General features: G+C 35.5%; 3 protein-coding genes across 3 annotated transcripts in view; 2 read left to right on the top strand and 1 right to left on the bottom strand.

Annotated features, from left to right (window-relative positions):
• Positions 1 to 2,990: 2,990 nt before the first annotated feature.
• On the top strand, positions 2,991 to 3,608 carry LOC112524826. The gene is made up of 2 exons (XM_025134774.1): positions 2,991 to 3,101; positions 3,198 to 3,608. The coding sequence occupies exons 1-2, from the start codon at positions 2,991 to 2,993 to the stop codon at positions 3,606 to 3,608; spliced, it is 522 nt and encodes a 173-aa protein (XP_024990542.1).
• A 3,233-nt stretch (positions 3,609 to 6,841) lies between these two features.
• LOC112525949 (probable inactive receptor kinase At4g23740) lies at positions 6,842 to 8,904 on the top strand. Its single transcript, XM_025136282.1, has 2 exons — positions 6,842 to 8,231; positions 8,308 to 8,904. The coding sequence occupies exons 1-2, from the start codon at positions 7,007 to 7,009 to the stop codon at positions 8,886 to 8,888; spliced, it is 1,806 nt and encodes a 601-aa protein (XP_024992050.1). The 5' UTR covers positions 6,842 to 7,006; the 3' UTR covers positions 8,889 to 8,904.
• A 37-nt stretch (positions 8,905 to 8,941) lies between these two features.
• The window catches only part of LOC112524825, a 25,025-nt gene continuing 9,494 nt past the window's right edge, over positions 8,942 to 24,472 (bottom strand). Inside the window, exons 3-6 of the mRNA XM_025134773.1 lie at positions 13,472 to 13,823; positions 10,924 to 11,242; positions 9,286 to 9,344; positions 8,942 to 9,178 (exon numbers count right to left, since the gene is read on the bottom strand). Of these exons, the coding sequence (XP_024990541.1) occupies positions 9,147 to 9,178; positions 9,286 to 9,344; positions 10,924 to 11,242; positions 13,472 to 13,823 (762 nt within the window). The 3' untranslated portion in view covers positions 8,942 to 9,146. The remainder of the gene's footprint in view (positions 9,179 to 9,285; positions 9,345 to 10,923; positions 11,243 to 13,471; positions 13,824 to 24,472) is intronic.

The raw sequence follows: 24,472 nt of genomic DNA, 5'->3' as shown, positions 1-24,472 counted from the left end.
TTTTGGAATGTCCAAGGACTTATTTGTTCCAAAAAATTGTCCAATGACTTATTTAACATGTTTTGGAATGTCCAATGATTTATTTGTTCCAAAAAAAAGTCTAAGGACTTAATCACTCCAAACAAAAAAGTCCATTGGTTTTTATTATACTTTTCCCAAAATAATAAGCTAGTTCAAGACCCAAAAATAATTTCAAATAAATACATAAAAGTCTTCAAAAGAAGGTGGCCCCCTCTTCACAAAACCCCTGATTTCCCTTAGCTAGATACCTGTCAGAAGAAAAACATAGCGTGAGCCAAAATGCCAGTACGTATTATGAATACAAAAGAAGTAAAATATAAAGTAATTAAAAAGATCAATTTCAATTGAGATGGAAGCGAAAGTTCCAAAATATCTCTAATTCAAAATCACCACCACACTCCGGAGTAATCAAGAATTCAGGCTGAAACAACAAGGGGTTAATTTATAAATACCGAGCTTCCTACATGGAACAAAATCATAACATAGGATATTCGAACAAATCATAATACATTGGATTCGCAACTCCAAGGGTATCCAAAATCAATGGCATGCATGGCACTACATTGCATACCGATAACAAAGCTCTAAAGTCCTAGAGCCGACCCATATGCCTCCTGAGTAAAACAACTCATCACACCATGGTCAGCTCTCATCATAGTATACAAAAATCAGAAGGAGACGCCATGGACTAATCACATCGCCACGGGTCACGCCATTGGCGCCACAATGACATGTCAGTAGTACCCCTACAAGTGGTTAACTTAGTATTCTTATTCTCCAAACTAATCAAGAAAAGGGTTCTATGTATGCATGGACAAATATAAAACTAGCCTCAAGTCCGAGTATATTCACCATACATTAAGATCTTATTAAATTGGAATAATCAATAAACGTATTTCTCACATAAAATGAGCCAACAACGTGAATCAAAGTAAAGAGTTTCAAATATCAAAGTCTTGAACAATGAATATTGTTACAAGAATATTTTCGTGGATCAAAATTGCAATTATCATCAACGAAGCAATTAAGACAAATTATTCAAAACAAATGTCACAAAATAACAAATATAATCGAGTAGAGTGTCGTTGAAAGAAGTACGGAAATCCATACCTGACATGATATCTGACAGTACTAAAAGCCGCTAAAATACTTGGAATCTACGTGCAATTCTTCTCAACATTACTCCATTCTATTCAAAACATTACGTGCAATTCTTCTCAACATGTAAACGCTGATTATCTGCAAGCTAAGGGACGAGGGTCTAGTTTTATTGGGGCCCGAGGATATGGGTATTCTGGGGGCCAAGGATCTAGTTATGTTCCACCCAGTCGCGGGCCAACGGTAAATCATAATATTGCAAGTGGTCATGGTGAAATAAGACGTGGTGAGACAATGGCCAGAGGACGAGCCTTTCAGATGACAAGAGGTGAGACAGAAGAACATCCTGAAGTGGTTACATGTACATTCTTTGTTAATTCAGTATATGCCAAAGTTTTATTTAATTATGATGCAAATCGTTCTTTCGTATCACCATCATTTGTTAGTTGCGTGCAGTTAGAATCTAAAGTGTTAGATGATGTATTGATAGTAAAAACAATAAATGATAGTGAGGTGTCGGTTAAGGAAATGATTGATAATTGCTTCATAAACGTAGAAGGGTGTGAGGTACCCATATAATTATTTCCTATACCCTTTAAGAGAGTTTGATATAATTGTGGGCATGAACTGGTTGGCTAAAAATCAAGCTAATATAGTCTGCAATGAAAAGATGATTCACATAGATTTACCGGGGAAAGGACCGATTATAATCTATGGTGATAGGCGGGATCGTTATTCCAACCTTATTTTCGTTTTAAAGGCTCGGAAGTATGTGCAGAAAGGATGTATTAGTTTCCTTGCTTATACAATTGATATGAAGAAAGAAAAGAATAAGATGGATGATATTCCAGTTGTAAGGGAGTATCCGGAGGTATTTACAGAAGACTTGACAGGTTTACCCCCTGATCGATCGATAGAATTTCAAATTGAATTACTGTCTGGAACGGCGCCAGTTGTACGTACACCCTACAGGCTAGCTCCGTTTGAATTAAAGGAGTTGATGTCGCAGTTAAAAGAATTACTAGAAAAAGGTTTTGTTCGGCCAAGTACCTCTCCTTGGGGTGCGCCGGTATTATTTGTGAAAAAGAAGGATGGATCAATAAGAATATGCATTGATTACCGGGAATTGAATAAATTAACGATAAAAAATAAGTATCTTCTTCCAAGAATTGATGATTTGCTTGATCAATTGGTTGGGGCTACTTACTTTTCAAAGATTGATTTATGGTCCGGTTATCATCAACTGAAGATTCGAGGCGAAGATGTGTCAAAAACAACATTTCGTACAGGCTATGGCATTATGAATTTTTGGTTATGTCATTTGGACTTACAAATGCACCGACAACATTTATGGATATGATGAATAGAATATGTCGTCCGTATCTTGATAAATTTGTGATTGTCTTCATAGATGATATTCTAATATACTCTCGATCAGAAGAAGAGCATGCTCACCATTTACGACTACTGCTGGAATTATTGACACAAGAAAAGTTGTATGCTAAAATGCTAAAATGTCAAAATGTGAGTTCTGGCTGCGAGAGGTTCAGTTTCTAGGCCATGTTATTTTGGAAAGGGACATCAAGGTAGATCATCTTAAAATTGAAGCTATTGAAAAATGGGAAGCGCCAAAAACCCCAACCGAAATCAGAAGTTTTCTTGGATTGGTAGGGTATTATCGCAAGTTTATCCAAGACTTCTCTCGTATAGCTACTCCATTAACTAAGTTGACCAAGAAGAATGTAAAGTATGAATGGGAAGAGGATCAAACTCAGGCTTTTCAGATGTTAAAAGATAAATTATGCAGTGCACCAATTCTATTCTTGCCTGATGGAATGAAAGATTTTGTGGTTTATAGTGATGCCTCGAAGATGGGTTTGGGTTGCGTGTTGATGCAACGTGGGAAAGTAATTGCTTATGCCTCAAGGCAGTTAAAGGATCATGAAAAACAGTATCCTACTCATGATATGGAGTTAGCAGCAGTAGTGTTCGCTTTAAAATTTTGGAGGCATTATTTATATGGAACAAAATGTTAGATTTTCACAGATCATAAGAGTCTACAATATTTGTTCCATCAGAAAGATTTGAATATGCGCCAAAGACGATGGTTAGAATTGGTTAGTGATTATGATTGTGAAATATTGTACCATCCGGCAAAAGCAAACGTGGTAGCTGATGCTTTAAGCCGTCAAGAGAAAAGTGGTACCATCAAAGCCATAGCCTTAAGAGCTGAGTTACTACCAGGTATTCATGAAGAGTTGCAAAAATTTCAAGGTGAATCTATGAAAGAGGATAAGATTAAGCAAGAAAGACTTGGTGGAATGGTATCTGAATTTGAAAAGAATGGCAAGGGATTATGGAATTTCCAAAACAGAGCTTGGGTATCCTGTTATGGTAATCTCAGAGAGCGTATTTTAAGTGAAGCTCATAAATCACGTTTTGCTATCTACCCGGGTACAAATAAAATGTATCGGGATTTGAAACAGTAGTATTGGTGGGATAATCATCTGGCTTGGGTGGAATTAGCTTACAATAACAGTTATCATTCGAGCATTCAAGCTGCACCTTTTGAGGTTCTGTATGGACGAAAATGTCGAACTCCTTTGTGTTGGAATGAGATAGGTGAGGAACAGTTAGCTAGGCCTGAGTTAATGCAGCAAACAGCGGATAAAATTTGCCAAATCCGGGAATGAATGAAAATGGCTCAAGATCGGCAAAGAATTTATGCAGACAAACGTCGGAAGCCTATTGAATTCCAAATTGGGGATCGAGTAATGTTAAAGGTATCACCGTGGAAAGGGGTAGTACGCTTTGGAAATAAAGGAAAGTTGAGCCCAAGGTATATTGGACCCTTTCCTATCATTGAAAGAATTGGGGAGGTGGCTTACAAACTAGAACTTTCATTGGAGTTAAGTGGTATTCATAACACTTTCCATGTGTCAAATTTGAGGAAGTGTTTAGCAAATTCAAACGTAGCTGTACCTCTACCAGAAATTAAGGTTGATGAGAAATTATGTTTTGAAGAAACCCCTGAAGCTGTTATTGACTTCAAGATAAAGAAGTTGCGAAATAAAGAGATCATGTTAGTAAAAGTTCAGTGGCGTTATCATAAAGGGCCGGACGCCACCTGGGAATCAGAGACAGATATGCGAATAAAATAACCTTATTTGTTTACTTAGTGGAATTCTGGGACGAAATTCTTCTAAGGAGGGGATATTGTAATGTTTGGTTCCATTAACCAGTTGATCAGGTACTGATATAATTTGGCAATGGAAGGTTCGTTGTTAGTGTTTGGCATACAAAGGTTGGAGAGGAATAGATTTATGGTTCTTTCTATATAATCATGTTTGGGTAATGTAATTATATATATATATATATATATATNTATATATATATATATATATATGTGTGTGTGTGTGTGTGTGTGTGTGTGTGTGTGTGTGTGTGTGTGGTGGGGGGGATTATTTTATTTATGGAAAAAAAAGTTGCACGGTAAGTACCTTAGAAGCCAGCCATGCACTTACCATAAATAGCAAGTGCATGCGAATGGGGAAGAGTTTACGGATTTTGATATCAAAAAGTTTTCTTTGGAGAATATTGGAAGATCATAGAGTAGAAGCAGATTTCAAAGCTAATTTTAAGGCGAATGTGAGTTTTATATTGATTTGGCTATATGGTTGTTTTGACACCATTGTATAACTAGATAGAAATGCTAGTATATATGTTCAAAGGAAATTTAAAACTGTATTATTATTGTGTTATATCGCTTGTTTACACTTCAAAAAAAAGAATTCATCGGACAAAGCAGTGTCCGGATGAGACCTCATCATACAAAGCGATGTCCGGACAAGATCCTTCACCGGCTAAAGTGTTGTCGGGATACGTGTCTCACCGGCCAAAGCGTTGACCGGATATGTGAACCACCGGCCAAAACGTTGACCGGATACATGCCTTACCGGAACAAAACATTATCCGGATATGTATCCTTACCGATGAAGTGTTGACCGAACAAGAGAAGGCATTGGGCAAAATAATGTCGGGACATGACCATATAATCTTCTCACCAGACATAGTATTGTCCGGACAGGACTATGAATTTCATAAATAATGGTGTAACTGCGATAGAGAAAACGACAATATAATGAAAGATGAAATGTTATATTAAGATCTAGATTTGATATATCTTGGATTTTGGAAATATGTTATGCTTGGTATAAGAAAAATATGCTCACTAGACCTTTTGGTCTAACGCTCAATTATTGGACTAATTTATTTTACAGGTCGTCCATCATCTTAGGATAAAGGCAAGAGAAAAATCTAAAGAAGTGTTATTTAGATGAAAGTGTTGTAATTGATAAATTTTTTGTTAATCCATACTTTCTTTTGTCATGTAAAATTTCTTTGGAATGTGCTATAACTATTATGTTGATGTATGAGCATATTATGTGAGTTGTTTCGTATACATCAAGATCTTATTAAATTGGAAAAATCAATAAACGTATTTCTCACATAAAATGAGCCAACAATGTGATGGAAGTAAAGATTTTCAAATATCAAAATCTTGAACAACGAATATTGTTACAAGAATATTTTCGTGGATCAAAATTGCAATTATCATCAACGAAGCAATTAAGACAAATTATTCAAAACAAATGTCACAATACAATAGATATAAGCGAGTAGAGTGTCGTTGAAAGAAGTACGGAAATCCATAACTGACACGATATATGACAATACTAAAAGCCGCTAAAACACTTGGAATCTACTAAAACCCTTCACCAACACCTAACATCCCAACATATACAACCTTATTAATTACCACTACTTTTGATGTATAACTGGATTTATCTCCACATCAAACCATCTTTTTGAGAGGTTTTTGATTAATTTTTAATGAAAATTACACATCAAAAGTAGATTAATAACTGATATAAAAGAACAAATATGCTGGGGCCTCCCCCTGTATATTAAAAAAGAAAGAATATCAAATATGCAATTTTACACTAACATTATAATCTATTTTACATTAAAAAAAAAGACATTTGTATTGATGCCATTTTTTTTAATTTGTGGCGACTTTATTGCCTTTAAAAAAGAAAATTGATGTTTGGCATTTTGTAGAGACTTAAATTCGATAAAGTAGCAACGATGTCTTATTTTAGAAAAATGTGTTCTTTAATGTAAAATAACAAAATATTTTAAATTTTCTTTCATACAAATCAATATTTTATGTATTCTTTTACTTAAGCCATCACATTCTAATGGAATATTCTTCTTTTACATAAATACTATTATGGTGATAAATATTATTATTAACCCATCAAACATTATCATATATGTGATAGGCGAATGGAAAGTGTAATAAAAAATCTGAACCCTTAATCACTCTTAATCTCCATGACTTACATTTAAAAAGAGAATTGATCTCGTACATTTCGTTACTGATGAGATGATACAAGATAAGATCCCTTTTAAGCTATATGTGAGATTGGTTTTAGAAAACAAGTTTGCAGTTGAGTTGAACTTTGATTAAAGAGAGTTTGAGTTGTCCTTCGTCTACACTCCATCACCATGTGCTTCCTTCCACTTATTCCCGCCATCTCTCTCTCCATCTCCATACCTTATTATTATTATTATTATTATTATAAGCAATCTCTCTCTCTCTCTGTCTCCAACTGTTACACTCACAGAGATCTGAGCAGTTACATTCTTCCTTCTCTTTCTACATCAAAACCCTCGTTGCTTGAAGCTAGCTTTTGATCCAAGGTATTGACATCTGTTGGTCCATTTGGTGAGCTTCTACCTTCTTCCATTTTCCCTTTTTCTTCTACCAAACCCTAATTCATTCATTTCATACTACTTCTCCAGGTTTGGGCAGAAAATAGAGATGGTGAACATCAACAACGACTTCCTCTTCGTTGCACTCGTCTTCTTCGCCACTCTTTTCTCTCTAGTTGCCACTGAGCCTATTCAAGATAAGAAAACCTTACTCCATTTTATTCAAAACATTCCGCATTCTCGTGTGATCAATTGGCATATAAATTCTTCAGCTTGTAGTAACTGGACTGGGGTAACATGTGATCATCATCGTTCATCCATCATATCTATTCGTTTGCCTGCACTTAGTCTTCGTGGCCCTATACCTCCAAATACTCTTGGTCGATTATCCAACCTTCAGATCTTGAGTTTGAGATCCAATGGGTTATCGGGCCCTTTTCCATCTGATTTGGTAAACCTAAGAAACTTAACGGCTCTGCATCTCCAATGCAATGGTTTTTATGGTCCATTACCTTCTGATTTATCTGTCTGGAACAATCTCTCTCTTCTTAATCTATCCAACAATGGCTTTAACGGAACCATTTCTCGTTCCATTTCAAGTTTGACTCACCTCACAGCTTTGAGTCTTGCTAACAACTCGCTTTCTGGGGAAATCCCAGATTTCAGTACCGCGAGTTTACGACTTCTTGATTTGTCCAGCAACAATCTCACCGGGACCGTGCCTCATTCTCTCAAGAGATTTCCCAGCTCCGCTTTTCTCGGAAACAATCTTGCTCCTGAAAGTTCCTTGCTCCCGACATTTTCCCCTACCGGCCAAGCACCAAGGAAATCCTCAAAACTGGGCGAACCTGCAATCCTTGGAATCGTGATTGGTGGTTGCGTGTTAGCATTGGGACTACTTGCATTGCTAATGGTTCTTCGATATTCGAAGAAAGAAGGTAGAAATAAGGATTTGCAGGGGTCGGATATGAAAGAGAAGGGGACGGAGAAGTTGCGATCTAGAAGCCAAAATGGGAACGGAAATCTTGTTTTCTTCGAGGGAAGTAACCTTGCGTTCAACTTGGAGGATCTTTTTCGGGCTTCTGCAGAGGTGCTCGGAAAGGGAAGTTTTGGTACGACTTATAAAGCATCACTGGAGGATTCAAGTGCGGTCGTGGTGAAGAGATTAAAGGATGTAAACGCAGGAAGACGAGATTTTGAGCAACAAATGGAGATTGTTGGAAGCATAAGACATGATAATGTGGTTCCTTTAAGGGCGTATTACTACTCCAAAGATGAAAAGTTAATGGTGTATGATTACTTCAATCAAGGGAGTGTTTCTTCATTGTTGCATGGTATGTCGTAACTATGAATTCTATCCATTTCTATCTTTCTACAGTTCTGTGTGTTGATGGGGTTGTGATTTTGCAGCAAAAAGAGGAGCGAGTAGGACTCCTTTAGATTGGGAGAGTCGGTTGAGGATAGCAGTAGGAGCAGCAAGAGGGATAACTCATATCCACACACAAGCTAGTGGAAAGCTTGTTCATGGAAACATCAAAGCCTCCAACATCTTCCTCAACAGTCACCGCTACGGTTGTGTTTCTGATCTGGGCCTGGCGGTGATGATGAGTCCGATGGTGGCACCGGTTATGAGGACTGGCGGATACCAATCGCCGGAAATAATTGACACCAGGAAGGTCTACCAAGCCTCGGATGTCTACTCTTTTGGGGTTCTACTTTTTGAGCTGCTCACCGGAAAGTCACCTACGCATGCAACCTGCGGCAACGAGGTTGTCCACTTGGTGAGATGGGTCCAGTCGGTGGTTCAGGAGGAATGGACCGCAGAAGTTTTCGATGTGGAGCTTTTGAGGTATCCGGATATAGAAGAGGAGATGGTTGAGATGCTACAGATAGGAATGCAATGTGTGACAAAGTCGCCAGAACAGAGGCCCAAAATGGCGGAGGTCGTGAAATTGGTGGAGAACATTCGAACCGGTGCACGCCGGCTCTAATAACACTAAATAGTCGGGAGGGTAGGTTGAGAAAACTTGATAATAACACAAAGTCATGTTCAATTGGGTTTAAATTTCGAAAGTTGCACATGAAAACAATTATATAACAGAAGGATAGAGTTTGTAGGATGGGTGGTTTACATTGTGTCTACTGAAATTACTAGCAAGAGTCAAAAGAATTTAAAAATGCCTTCATAGAAGGACATCAAGAATGAATTGCTTACAAGATACGAAGAATGGTTGGCATCAACAGATGTTTTACTTGTTTACGATTCTTGTTCTGGTTCCATCTGAAATTCATGTAAAGTATATAAGCTTCTGGTGCAGAAGATACCATTGTAATCCAAGAAATATTTGGAGAAATGAAAGCAAAAGACAAAGGGTTGCATAGGTTTACCTTCAACCTCCTCAAACTGAATTTCTTTAACTAGATCAGAAGAAGCATTGTACTCAAAGCTGCAAAAGTACACACAACACAAGGACTGGATAAGCAACATGCAATTATGAAATATATATCTCGATTCTCAAAGATGGAGCTTAACCATAATGGTGTAGTGCTAATATTCTTTTATGTGAGAGCCCTATCAGTATCAGAGATTTGATAAAAACCAAAATGAACTAATATCCTACTCGTGAGTAGGGTCTAAGTGTAGGAATACGCATGAATGACAAGAATTATTCACAATCCACTGTCTCGATCCACTTTGGCTACATCTGCCATTGTTATCTAGTATTATCTCCAAGGGTTGGGCTCTAGTGAGTAGTGAGGATGGACGTTACATTAAGAAGGGTAAGAAGGGATTTCCACCCTTGGGTCAATCCTAATTGAAGATCAACCCTAATGAGATGCACCAGATGAATTCACGTAGAAGCGCAATTTATGGGGTGAGATGAGATTAAGAGTGATAAGGGTCTAGATCCCTTCCTACTCTTCTCACCTTAACACCTATTCTCACATGATCCTTCGTCCTATTCTCCTATTTCCATCAACACAAAAAGATCATATTACATCTTTCTTATTTCTGAAATAAAAGTAACAAATAATCAAAATTCTATTTTTTTTAATCTATTTTAGATTGAAAATGCTCTACCCAAAAGTGTAGAGGAGCTATTTTCATAAAATCTCCCGGCTTGCAAAAGAGTAATCAAAAAGGCCTTGACAAAGATTTGGTAAATAGTACCAAAATTAAAAAGTAACTGAAGTGGATTAGTAGAAAAGGTAAGGAATGGTAACCTATCTGTCAGCTCTCTAATCCTCCCCCATCCGCCCTCAACCTCTCCAGCTCCCTTCCTCCCGTTTATGCTAGCTACAGGTCCTTACACCTGGGACTGCTACCCTAGTTATGTTTCTCCAAGAACTCCTATCATAGCTCATGCGCTCAAAACATTTATAGATAATGCTATACATCACTTACCACCTTCATTTAATGGGGCTCATCTTGCAAGTAAATAGGACCCACAAAATCACATCCACAATATGATTTATTTTGGCTATTTGACATTTCAGCACATTCATCTTCTTACATGGGATGAGGAGAAACGAGAACATGACTGAGGGACGTATTAAAGAAGAACCAAGATGGAACCCGTAAAATGAAGAACATAAGATGGAGGTAAATTGTATGAAGAAATAGGATCATGAACTAGGATAATCATCAGCTATGCATGCTCACAAGTTATACCTTTTCAGAATCAAACCCCAAATGGGGTCCCAGCTTATTAAAATTGAACAATATTTGACATAATGTTCATTGTTTGAGAATCTGATCTTCAAACTTAAATCAAATGTGTATTGATGTCAAGTGTCAACTTTTGAGCTCTTCCATTATGTATTTGTTAACCATATGTCTCTCCTACCTTTTCTAAAACCAACATATACAGCAGTTACTTTAAGGCCTAAAAGAGTATGCATATATGCATAAAAGTCTCTACGCAATTGATCAAAAAGCTCATCATTTTTCACATATATGACAGATACAGGCAAGATCGCATAAAGGGAAGTACAATTTGCATAGGGGAATAGTATTTGTGTTACCTGTTAGATAAGTGAACTTCCAATTCGTAATTTGATGTGGTCTTCATAGATTCCACCAACAAAGTTACAATCTCAGTCTTCCGAGTACTAGCCATGAGAAGATCATACTCAGTTGGAACGATAACGGCAAAGAAATTATCGCTTAATTCACTCAAACAAAGTCTCTCAACTGCAGCAAGGGCAATCCGCCTTTTAAGTGCACGTGCCTCCGGATCAACAATATAGATGGCAAAGTCAGTAATTAGCAGAATTCGTCGTTTCATCTTTCCTAAACCTGTAAACTTCAGAACTTTGTCAGAAAAGATTACTCCCCTGTCACCTGCACCGGAAAAGAGGACATGGCATTTAGAAAATTAGGTTCACAAGATGCAGTATGTGAATGGGAACAGACAAACATCTGGATTATCTACTAGATCTATCATGCTCGTCAAAATTGAAATTGGCTTAAGCATGTTGAGTGCAAAAACAGAGTGCCTTAAAGACATCAGAAACTTTCGCATCTGTTATGAATTGGACTGATTTAAGTGAAAAATGAAAGAAGGATTGAATTAGTCATATGTGAGGATGTATTTTAGCAGTGAAACAAAGAACAATCTAGCTTTCGAGAGGCTAGAACTCTCCTATCATATAGAACTCACTAATTTTCTGCATACCTCACCCCTCTTGCAACCTCCCTATTCATACTAGACCTTCATTAACATAAGTACCCAAAATACCCCTTCTTAACTATTCTAGAATATTACGTAACGATGGGCTCGGGCTTAAGTAGGTTCACAACATCATCAAAGCTTCAAATTTTCATCAAGCCAGCTGGAGATTCTTAAAATTCGGTCTTCTGATTGGCAAGTCCTTCAAGTGATATATATCATCCTCTTTAGAGATGATACCGAAACAGATTCATAGAATTCTCTTTACACCAATGTATCAAAACCTAGCGGAGAAGAAAAGCATTCATGGAAAGAGTACGGAGTAGGAAGAAGCTTTTTCATTCTGAGAAAAGAAATGCATTTATAATGAATATAAGGAACATCATTAGAAGAGTGATGTCAAGAAAACAATACTTAAATTTGTAAAATCAATTGAAGATGGTTAACAACAGTAGTTAGTAAACCTATCAAGTGAAGTTCACCATCACCCTCCATTACACTAATTAGGAGGACGATGATAATAAACACACAAGGAATGAGAAGCAACTGATGTCAAAGAGCATAATTAAAAATAATACAATAGCTCATTTTTTAATCAGCAAGGAGGTTTATTTTATTTTACTCTTACTTCAGACAGAAGCAGGAAAAGAACTCATGTACGTGACCCAGAAAATTTTGGGCAAACCACATTTGGTAGAGAGTCTTGAGAAACCACTATTACACTACAAATTAGTCACTGAGGAATTGCCTCAGTTTCGACCTCACTGTTCTTGTGGACATTGTGAATGTGGTGGTGTTCAGGAGATTGAAAAATACTTTCAACATCCTCACGTGATGAATTTCTCGATGGCACTTCACGAGTCATTCTTGCAGATTGGAGGTCAGATCCTCTTAATGGATGCTAGTCCACAAAGGGCAAATTGCATGAAAAAGTAACGTTCTTTAACTTGATTCCTATTTTAGGTAATGTACTTTCAAAACTTTCATTTTGGTACCTAAAATGTAAAGTTTTAAACATTTAAGTACTCGGGTAACTAGTTGAAGCATTAACCACCGGTTACCATGCTGATGTGGTATCCAACTCAATATTATTTGCTGACATGGATATCTTAATCTAAAATTAGTTTTTATGCATTGCGTTTATTAGAAGAAAGAGTTAATGTTTCAACCGGTTACCCGGGTACTTAAATGTTTAAAGATTTACATCTTAGGTACCAAAATAGAAGTTTTGAAAGTATGTTACCCAGAATAGGAATCAAAGTTTAAGTTAGTTACTCTTTCCTGCAATTTGCCCTTCCACAAATTAACAGAGTTTTCTCTTCAGTGATGCAGAAGGAACAGCAAAGAAACATCTCACAAGATGGACAGCAAGCCTTGGCTTTCAATGCAAGATTCTTAGGATTGTTTCATTTCTCCAATTGACAAGGGCCTTGCTACCTAGCATAATAAACGCAGAAATTGCATAACAGCATATGCACTTATAATACCTAAGAAAACTTAAGTACGTTTAAATTAATCGAATCCTCCTTAATAACATACCGAGACAATACTACATTTTCAATTACTTATGATGGAAAATTCTAGTTCATATATTGCTAGCTACCTGAAGCTTACATATCCGATGGCTCATACCATATATCTTCAATGAATAGAGATAATAAAAGCAACGCCAAACCCCTCTAAAGCCCAAACCTACATTTTTCTTACCCGCTGTCCCCCTTTCTTGGCACTTCCTTTAAGGGGTTGTCTTATAAGAAAATTATATCCGATTGAATTCAACTGATTTAAACTAGCTGCATCATCATCGACCAATTGATGAACTAAATATTAGCATTTTTAAGCGGTAAGCTAGTTAATTTACCATTTGACTTCGATCTCTCAAAATAATCCAATTGACTTACCTTGTTTCTCGAGTATTTTCATGAGATAGGGCTTGGAGCGAACATCAATATAATCACCTCTGCAAGTTCTAGCCATAGATGCTTTCCTACGGACTTTACCCCCTGAGAAAGGATCGTGATCTTTTCTGACGTCGCCGTCGAACAGTGCGGGTTCATCGCTGCCTTCTTTGTATCCGAGATCCACTTTCGCCTTATCTTCATCTCCTGTATCGGAGAGTTTGTATTCAATTTGGACTTTGCGCCTGGGGAAAGAAGACATGGTGGTAGACGCGAGTTGGCTGGCGGCGGTGGCACCACGGCAGTGAACCGACGGCTGGCTTGATGGGCCCTGGATCTGCAGAAAGAATAAGGCCTAATCCGACAAGTAACCATAGCCAATTGAGATTTTAAATTCGAAATTATAGGATGCTGAAATAATTTTATTGTAAATTACACTTATGATCCCTGATTGAATTATAATTATATATTTGATTACTATATTATTAATTTGTTTTGAATTTGGTCCCTATAAATAACAACCGTTAATTGATCTGTTAATTTGAGGGCAATTCCGTCTTCTATCTTTTTATCTAATTTTTCTGATGAAAAAATAAACAAATATATTATTATTATTATTATTATCATTATTTATATTATATTATAAATTATAAAATATATATTATCTTCGTCTCTCATCCAACATTTGATTACTAAACACCAAACAATTTCAAGGTGTCGGCGATTGATTCTGGATCTGGAGGGATATTTATCGATAATTTTTAAGTCTTGGAGGTTTAATACAGATTTGGAGGTGAAGTTCATCGATTATCTCCATTTCTGGTCGAGGTAGTTGTGGACTTAGAAGTTTTGCCAATTGAGCGCATGTTTACAGTGGATTAAAGGCCCGTAAAGTCATCCGATTTCTGTTTTGCCGAATTCCACCATTTCGGGTAAGGATGTACGGAAAACCAACAACTCATGAAAACCCCACCCAACCCAACCTGCTAACAGCCCAATTAAATCTGATCCGCCAATCCGCTAACCCACCAATTAAGAGAGGGTTGAAATTGGGTTAGGCCTAGCTCAACCGCCCACCCGTCCAACCCGCCACTGATGTATAATTTTTATAAATTTTATTTATGTATGTGTTTATTATATATATATATATATATATATATCAAATGTATATGTTAGCAAAAAGAGATTAACGATCAATAAATGATGACAACGAATGTAATTAATAAAGAGAAATTTTTTGAAATCGTTTTTTCAATAACAATAAATGAATATGTCAGAGAATATGAATGATGTTGATAGATATTTAGTTAATGAATCTATCAATACAAAGACTCCCTTATTTTATGTTGTACTTTGGTGGAAATAAAATGCGTAGTTATAACATTTCACTATAACAACATTAGGTTGTATAAAATGTCTAACATGTCTAAGCGTCCTAATATGATAATTTGTAGGACGAAACCAAAAAGTGTCTAATCTAAAAGAGTTACAATATGTTTATAAGATGCTTCTGGACGTGCTAACAATTTTTTATGACACTTTTAAAATAACATGTCGTATCAGTTATTTTTATAATATACTACTGGAAAGAAGTTTTATGAACACAAGTGTCCTACAAATAGATGAGTTTACTGGACACTTCTCAAAATGTTTCTATAAAATAAATAGTACAACATTTTATTTAAAAAGCGTTTTAAAACACTTGTAGAAATGCCAAAAACGCCATATAAACCTACTGTAACATTTTTAGATATGATGTTTTGTAGTTTGGTTTTATAAACTTAAGTCTTATGAACATTTCATTCGTCAAATTTATGTAACTACTAACCCGTCAACCTAACCCAACTCAACCCAACCCAACCCGCTCCAACCGACAAGGGTTGGGTTGGTTTGGTTTATAATTTTGAATGAGTTGGGTTGAATTGAGATTTTTTCAAACCGCCATAGTTGGATTATAAAAATGTCGTAAACTGCCCAACCTAACCCGCACACACCCCTAATTTTGGAGGACTTTTTAAGATTTTTAGTTGCTTTGAAGTTTTTTGGTCGATTTCAAGAGAATTTTTCTGCTTTCATAGAGACTTTTTGGTTAATTTCGAGAGACTTTTTCGGTTTTTTGGTTGATGTCTCTTGTAATTTTCTAATATCCTAGAGCACCCCTCAAAGTTTACTGTATGCTTCTTTCATCCCCCCCCCCCTCCTAAAAAAAATTATGTTCGTTAAAATCGGTTGAGCTAGTATAGGGGACCTGCTAGGGCCTTTACAGATTTTCCCTTGCATTTAACAACTGGTCACCAAACACTAACTATTTCAAGACTATTGTCGGGAATTGATTTGGGATCTGTAAGGTAATAAAAAAAATCGACTTACGAGTTCGACTACGAACTGGAGGTGGTGTTTCATCGACTAACCTATTTTTTTGTTTTCAAATTTGGAGAAGAAAACCCATAAAAATAGGCTAAAGTTGAGGGAGAAGAGGGAGTTGGGGTAAAGGAGGGGGAAGGAATGAGGCGGGGGTCGATGTTGCTGCTATTGGTCTAGTCGGAGAACTGAAATGAATAGAAGGGGTGGGTGGTGGGGGATTCGGGAGCCATAGATGAGGGTTCACCAATGGAGGTATGTTGATCCAAACTCTTTTAGTGATTTGATGATGACCCTCGATACTTGGTGAAATATGTTTATTCTACTTTTGTCCAGTTTCAACGATTATCTCTGAGTCTGTTTAAGTGATCGCTGAACATGTAGTATAAACTTCTAAAAGAACAAGTATTCCTCAAAGACAAAACTTACACCAAAGGAACCTTCAGCAATGCCGAAGAAGTAGCTGAAGACAGAGACAACAATTCATGATCTGAAGTGGATTTAGTGACAACAAGTATGTCTAAATCAAAGTGTGAAATCTGATTAAGATTCAGAAAACATTGAAGAATCTTTAGAGATGAATTAATGTCAGCAATCAAATGAATCTTACTCTAGAAAATTAGCTTTTGTCTTATCCTCCTGCAAAAAAGGACAACCCCAATACCCCATACCTCACACAGAAAAGTAAACGTACAAAGTTACTTTATTGTCTAAAAATGTGCTTACCAACTTTGTGATAGTCAACTGTTCATATACGGCCAAAAGCCTGCATATCTGAAGACAAATGACAAGCTCTCCACTAGAAGTTTGCCATGTGGCTTGTACCTTGTTAGACCCATAACTCTCATATGTAAAAGTAATGAAAAATGTACTAAGTATGGAAGTTTGGAGACCCGATGGAAATCCAGAAGAAGGAGCTGAAAAGATTGTAAGTGCTGAAGACAAACCAGAGATACCATGAAGATCCAGAGAGGCTATGAAGACCTGAAGTACTTAGCCTTATAATCATCCACTTATGAAGAGTTCATAAGGTCGATGAACTTAACCTTTCAATAACCCCTCTGATTTTGCAGCAACTGAAGAATCTCTTCAAGTGTCAACCATAGTTCGATCAGATCTACTCAGGCAAGTAGATACATGAAGAATACTGATTGGACACACTACGTGAAAACAGCTGGACATGACTCATCGCCAACATGAATTCTATTATTCTAGGTAGTTAGAGATAACCTCCATCTTTCTAAATAGATATCTTCTCCTTGTTTATCTCATATATATCCTATCCTAAATTGTTATCTCTTAGACTAGATTGCTAGTATAAATAGCATTCATATGTCTTGTAATTCTATACACCTTCTCATTATCGTTATTATAGTGAAATTGTTTGAAAGCTTCATACGTTCTTGAGTATCGTTCAAGCTATTCATCATTTTCTTCATCCAAAAGATAGATTTAGGTTCTTATACTTAAATCTTTGTGTTAAACTGAGAGATCTGGGATCGACAATTGGTATCAGAACAGATTGATTGATTTTCCAATCAAAACGATCAATTTGAATCTAAACATTCAATACTCTCAATTTTTTTCCTCAAGTTCTTCGAAAAAAAAAATCTCCAAATCTATCTCAAATGGCCAATTGGAATTATGCATATTGTAAGTCCTCAAATATGATCAATCTACAAATGTCTTCTATGAATCTATGGCAGAAATGATATGAACATTAAGAACTCTTGAAGGAGATGAGAGAATATGTCAAACTTTGGTCAAACTTTACTATACGTACAAATATTACAATGAAGCTCCTACACAAACTCACAAAGGACAAAACTATTTATAGGGTCAAAGATCAACCCACTAGTCAAAGTCAAACATTACACACAAAGTCAAACACGATAACTTATACAATTATAGACAAAATTAAATTTTCAAGACGAATACAATTTATACTGAAATTCAGTCCTAATATTCCCCCTCTTTGTATTCAGGCTTGAAAGTATTTGCACGTGTTGAATCTCGTTTGAACTTTGTCTCTTTAAGTTCTTTATGACTTCTTCAAAAACTTCAAAACAATCTTCACTTGAAATCTTCAGATGATTGAGAAAGTCTTCTAACATTCTCTCCCTCGAATATAGAACAACGATGATCTTCTCTTTTAACAATGTAGAACAATATCAGTAATAATCTTCAGAAATGATCTTCAAGATACGATCTTCAAAGAATTTCTTCAGACAAATAGATTCTAACATTCTCCACAAAAATGAATTTCTTCAGATAAAAACAAACATTCTTCTTCAAAATTAAACAATCTCTTTGACGAGAAATCTCTATTAATAATTTTTGTAACGATGATCTTCACATTCAAAAACTCTCAGACATTGTAGCATAGGAATAATCTTCAGCAATAATCTCCAGTCACACTCCTTTGAATATTTTGCCGATCTTTGATGTTACTCCCCCTTGATCTTATACATCAAACTCCCTTTTTATCGTTCGGAATTGAACATTTCATTCATTATTTCATACTATGATGAAATGAGAATCATTAGCATCATACACCAAAATGAATGAAATCTTCAGCGAAAACCGTCAATTCAAAAATTGTAAGCAGATCTTTTCAAATCCACTTGTATAATCTTTTCAGATTAAGGGAATGGGAAGGTAACAACCAATTTCAACTTATGAAATTGTTTTCAACTTTATAAAAGATTGGCCTGTGAGTATATAACAAATATACTCAATACAACTGATGTACTACATATATGAGACTTTTTAAGGTTATCTCACCAGGTCTTCCATTCAATTATCGATATCTTATAAAAGAATATCTATGAATGTTTCAGCAAACTAACATATAATTTGCAAAATCTATGTAGTGTAGAAAGATAAAGCAACATATGCTTTTGTTTAGTCTCAAAAAGATAAACCGTGTGGACTACACAAATTTATCAGACTCAATGCATGATCAAAAAGACTTGAAGGGGTGACATATATCCTTCTGATTTCAATATCAACTTTCTCCGAATGAGAAATTGATAGATTGTGAGCTGTGTGTCCCAAGTGTTATTGAAACACTTATCTGTTAAGAGATAAATGAGTAGTTGGTGGGGTTGTGACAAGAATTGGCTTGGGCTTTGCCTTTTTCAATATTAGTTTCCAAAGAATTGAGAACTAATAGATTATGTGGTATGCCAAGAAATTTAGAAGTTTGGAACATGATTCTTATGTTCTTTTAATCCTGACACAACTCTTATCAATTCTTTTGGTTCACAACAACTACCCCTCTCTTTTTAATTTTAATCTCAGCACACAAACCCATTTTTGAGTTTAAGCTCACTCAGATATAGTTGTCCTCTTAGGTAGGTTTGTCGGTTCTGACATTCCATGGAGGTATTTCTATTAAGCACTCAGTCCCTCCTAAAATAACATTGTATGCTCAAATGATCACAATGATTGATCAAAATGTTATTGCAAATAAAGCACAATGATTATATAAAATTTGATCAAGATATTTGGCTTTTAAGCACAATCAATAAAGGAGTGATACGCAAAGACAGATTATTCAGAATGTGAGAGAAACGAATGAAGATTAGTAAGTACAAGTTTACAGATTCTGATTATTCAAAGAATTAACGAATGTGTATCAATCAAAGTAAAAAAAATCAGAAAACAAACTTTGATTACTAACGAGCGTATTTATCACCGAAAATAATATTCATTTTAAGAGACGTGATAATAACAGTTTCAAGAATAGCTGAAACAAGTATTGGAATTATATATGATGAGAAATTACACAAGTAAAATATCAGGAAATACCTGTTCAGAAAATGTACTCGTTTCCTTTAAAAAATCCACTTTTCGAAAAACATTTATTAAAAAATTTAGAGACTCCCCTCAGAAAATAAATTTACGTAATGTTTCAGTTTAGCTCAAAAATTAAAACAAATGTAAACATTTTTCGCACGGGTCCTAAACTGAGTGTTTAGAAACCACAACGTTTAAGCACGGGTTCTGAACTGATGTACTCAGAAGCCTCAGTTGGATAATATACAACTCCCCCTGAATTTGTGCATCATAAGTATGCTTCTCTGATCAGTGAAGTAATGATGCACCTGCAAAATAAGATCAAATAGATTTTGGTACCCAAATGAACTTGGGTCCTTCTTTGTTAGTATCAGGTTGTGGGATGTTGTAACTGCCAAACCATCTATTTTTATTAGATGTTTTCTTTTTCGTACTTTTAACAGAATGATCATAAATGCAATAAGATCCATACCAGTTATTTTGATCATACATGTTATTACCTTTCCAACTTTTTGAAATCTGCTGTCTCCAGTCCAGATGTTGTACCTTTTCCTGTTCACAAAATCAGTATTCTTGCATGTGGAGCACTTGATTCTTCTCTTGCTAAGATTTATCAAGTCAGTAGTAGATCTCACAAAACAAGGAAGAACATTATTAGTAATAATAGAATTTCAGGATGAAACATATTCAGACTTATTAACCCAAATGCTTTTAACTTTAGAAGAATAATTGGGTGATCCGATAACGTACCCTTGATAGTACTAACTTGAAGAACGAGAATAGTTCTTAGAAACAATAGATTTAGAGCTGCTTAAATAACTGTTAGACTTGGAACAGTTATAAACCTGGTTTTATATTGTGAAGGAGAACCAGTTGAGCTTTGAGCACAAGAAAAGTCTTTGACTTTCTTTAAAAGCTAGTCTCGTTCATTAGCAACTAAATCATACTTCTCTTTAAGTTCATTTCTCATCTTCAATTCAGTTTCAAGTTCTGTCTTCAGATCAGACAATTTTCTTGAAATATCCAGGAGTTTACCTTCTAACTCCTTTTTCAGCTTCTCAAATTTCTTCTTCTGATTATCAAACTCCCTTCTCTCTTCATCTGAGCTGCTCTTCTCATTCTCAGAAGCAATGTCGAGCCACTTTTTCTTTTCTGCAAGCTCTTTAGCGATAGCTGCATATTTCTTTGCAATATTTCTTTTTTTCAAGCGCAAATTGCTTCTTCTCTTCATCTAAAGCCTTCTGCTTTTGAGCAATGCAGTCAGACAGTTTCTGATTCTGGCTTAGACATTCTTCTTTGATCTCTTTCTTTTCTTTATCAGTCTTGGCTCGTTCCAAGATGATCAGTTCCTCAAAATCAGAAATCTGATTCAATAGCATTTTAACATTCAGCTCAAGAGAGTTTATCTTATTTTCATAAGATACGCGTTCATCACCAAACTTTTTCACTAATTCAATCACCCTCTTCTTCTCTTTCTCAAATTCATTTCTTTCAGTGTTTAAAATCTTCTCACTTTCCAAAACTTTTTCCTTCTCGAAGTCCAGTAACTTTCTTAACTCACTCAGATCACTCTCAGACGTATGAAGTTTATCAGTTAAGTCCTCAGTCTCGGCATGTTTCCTACTTGGAGAGTTTCTTTCAGTTTGCAGTTCACTTCTAACCTCTCAAAGTTTATTAAACAGATCTTGCTTAATTTTGTTTGAACTTCTTATCTCTTCATCTAACTCTTTTATTTCAACATTCAAGGTTTTCTCCAGTTTTTTAATCTTTTCCATGAAATTATTTTCAATTCGTTCACTTCTTTCTTTATATTCCCGTTTTAAATCTTTGATAAATTTCTCATTTGCATGATTTTCATAGAACATATTCAGATATTTCTCTATATAATCATGCACACTTTTCTCCAACTCTGAAACCTTATCTTTTAGTTCTCTATTCTCCTTCTTAAAATATGCTGCCATTTCAGAAATCAAGATCGATCAAAAGAATCTAATGCGGTGAAATCAGTCAAAGAAATCGAAATCAATCAAGTAAGCTGAAAAACAATATCAGAAAACTCAAAAACTGTTGAGAAATCAGAAAATCAACGAAAACAGTTAAAAATCAATAAAAACTGTTAAAACAGTCAGAAACGGTTAAAACGGATTAAAAAGAGTTTACGTGACACAAATCAGTTCAAAAATCTCAAAAACAGTTCAAAACAAATCAACACAGTTCAAAAACAGATAAAAACAGTTCGAATCAGTGAAAACCTCAAAAACAGTTAAACACAAAAAAAATCAAAAAACAATTAAAATTTGATCCAAAAAAAATGAAATAAAAGAAATAAAAAATTGTCAAAGAAGGCTAAAAAAATGGGCTAGAAGATGGACAAACAACAAAAGGGCTTGAATTATAAAAGAAATTTGGGCTAAAAAAATCAAATGGGCTTAATAAACAAGAAGACCCAAAACAATTAGAATACAAAAGTCTTTCTTGCTCCTCCCAAAACTTTCTTGCTCAACACAAATAGGATACAGAGGTCGATTTAGGTCAAGATAGATGAAGGCGAGGAACACAAATCCGGGTGAAGTTATAACCGGATTATACTTAGAAACTGAGACAATCTACTATTAAAGAAGCAAATTCGGACAAAGAGCAAGCTCGGTCAAGTCTATGACCGAGGATGATGGCAAATCGGACAGACAACTTCCGAGGAACGAAATCTGGACAAGGCTATTGTTGGTTGAGATCAAACCCGGACAGGCTGTTATCCGATGTAGATGTAACTCGGATAGAACCTTGTACGATTTAGAAGAAACTAACAGTGATATGAAACGATTTGCTAAGACTGCACAAGACTGTCACTTGGAAGGTCAAAATTAGGTAAAGAGGTAATCAATGAAGACTGAATACGGCTAAGCTGCTGGCCAAGTTACATCAAATGCAACAAACAGTGATGAACCTCAAACAAAACCCTCAAATGTGATGAAGGGTAAAACCAAACAAGAACCTTGGTTAAGGATTCTGCGATGAAAGGAAAAATGAACAGAGTTGAACTTGATTAAGGAGAAATCAAACAAAATGTTCTTCGATTTATGTCAAGACTGGTGATGAACTAAATCGGATGAGTGTGCAAGAAGGCTTAATATGAACAAGCCTTATACGATTTAGACATGAACTCCTCTGCCTTGATGACCGATTAGCATCAAATATGTCTGTCTTTTATCGATATAGTGCCTAATCTGAACAAGTAGTTGACCGAGGATTGATGAATCCGGTCAAGCTTGTGACCGAGAAACTTGAAATATGGTGTCTTGTTGTCCGATTAACTCCAAATTGAAAGTAGCTTTAGATGAACACCCAAAATCGATTAGACCCAAAACAGGAAACCATGAAGCAACTAAGTATTGATATCAATTAAACCCAAAATCGACTGATTCCTTGTTCGATTTAGCCAAAATCGGAAGTCTTGTTGAGCGAGATAAACCAAAATCGGTCAACACAGTGTGCGATTTACACTTTATACAGAGGATGAGCGATGAATCTAGAAATCGTATACGCCTGTGACTAGATTACACCAAATTCGCCTAACCTGGTATGCGACGAAGATGAGATGCAGTCTAAGTCAAAGTGTGAATGGACAATTATGACAATGAAATGAATGGGTCCGATTTAGAAGAAAGATGAAACTATCACTGTTGATGGAATACTGTGAGAGAAAAAAAAAATATAGGCCTAGCCTAAATCGGTTGAAAAAAATGCAAAAACAAAAAATTCAACTTTTAACCAAAAAAAATGGATAAAAAACACTGATTTTTTAAAAAAAATTCAAGAACACATTTTTTTTCAAAAACACAAATTCAATCAAATCTTGAAATTAGATGATCAAAACACAAAACTTTATGTACAACAAAGATTCACAACACAATTTTGAACAGTTTGATCATGATTTTAACATAAAAACACAAGATTTTGAATTTTTTTTTGATCAAACTCAAGAAAAGTTGAAGAACATGATGAACATATGAAGAACACATAAAATTTCATCAAAAAAATTCTTCAAATTTGATGATTTCTTCTCTTGATTTCGTGCAAATCCTACTCTGATACCAATTGTAAGTCCCCAAATATGATCAATCTTTATAAATCTTCAACAATCCATGGCAAAGATGATATGGACATTAAGAACATGTAAGGAGATTGAGAGTGAAAGTCTAACTTGGTCAAACTTCAATTATACATAAGATTATTACAAATGAACTCATACTTCAAATTCACTAAAGACAAGCTTTATTTAGGGTTAAATATGAACCCTTCTAAGTCAAAGTCAAACTCACTATTAAAGTCAAACACGACGTATATCTAATTATAGACAATAGTAATCTTTCAAGACGAATACAATTTAACACTGAAATTCAGTCCTAACATGGACCTTTAGCCACTAGTGCTGCCTCAGGCATCAAATCAATTCTAAATTCCACAGATCGATCAGGTGGTAAACTAGTCAGATCTTCTAGAAATACTTCAGGATATTCACTGTAAAACCCAAAATTTTAAATATATATATATATATATATATATTGTACGAGTCTTTAAATATATAATTTTTATTTATTAAATTTATTTGAGGTGTTAAAATATTTATGTGGTTAGTTAAAGAAATAATTATCGAAATCTTAAAATAAGTTAAAAATCGGACCAAAAGTGAAAGAAAAAGTCGGGACATAGGTGAAAGTTGTAAATTCGCTATAGTTAAGGGGTTGGGTCAGATGTAAGCAGGTCCAAATCAGAAGGACCTGTTTTGTAAATATGCATCAGACCTGCAAATTCAGAAGCACGAAAACGACCTCTATTGGGTCA

This window comes from Cynara cardunculus, assembly GCF_001531365.2.
Source record: "Cynara cardunculus var. scolymus isolate 2C chromosome LG 13, CcrdV1, whole genome shotgun sequence".
In the NCBI taxonomy this organism is placed as follows: Eukaryota; Viridiplantae; Streptophyta; class Magnoliopsida; order Asterales; family Asteraceae; genus Cynara; species Cynara cardunculus.
This window is presented reverse-complemented; position numbering and strand designations above follow the sequence as displayed.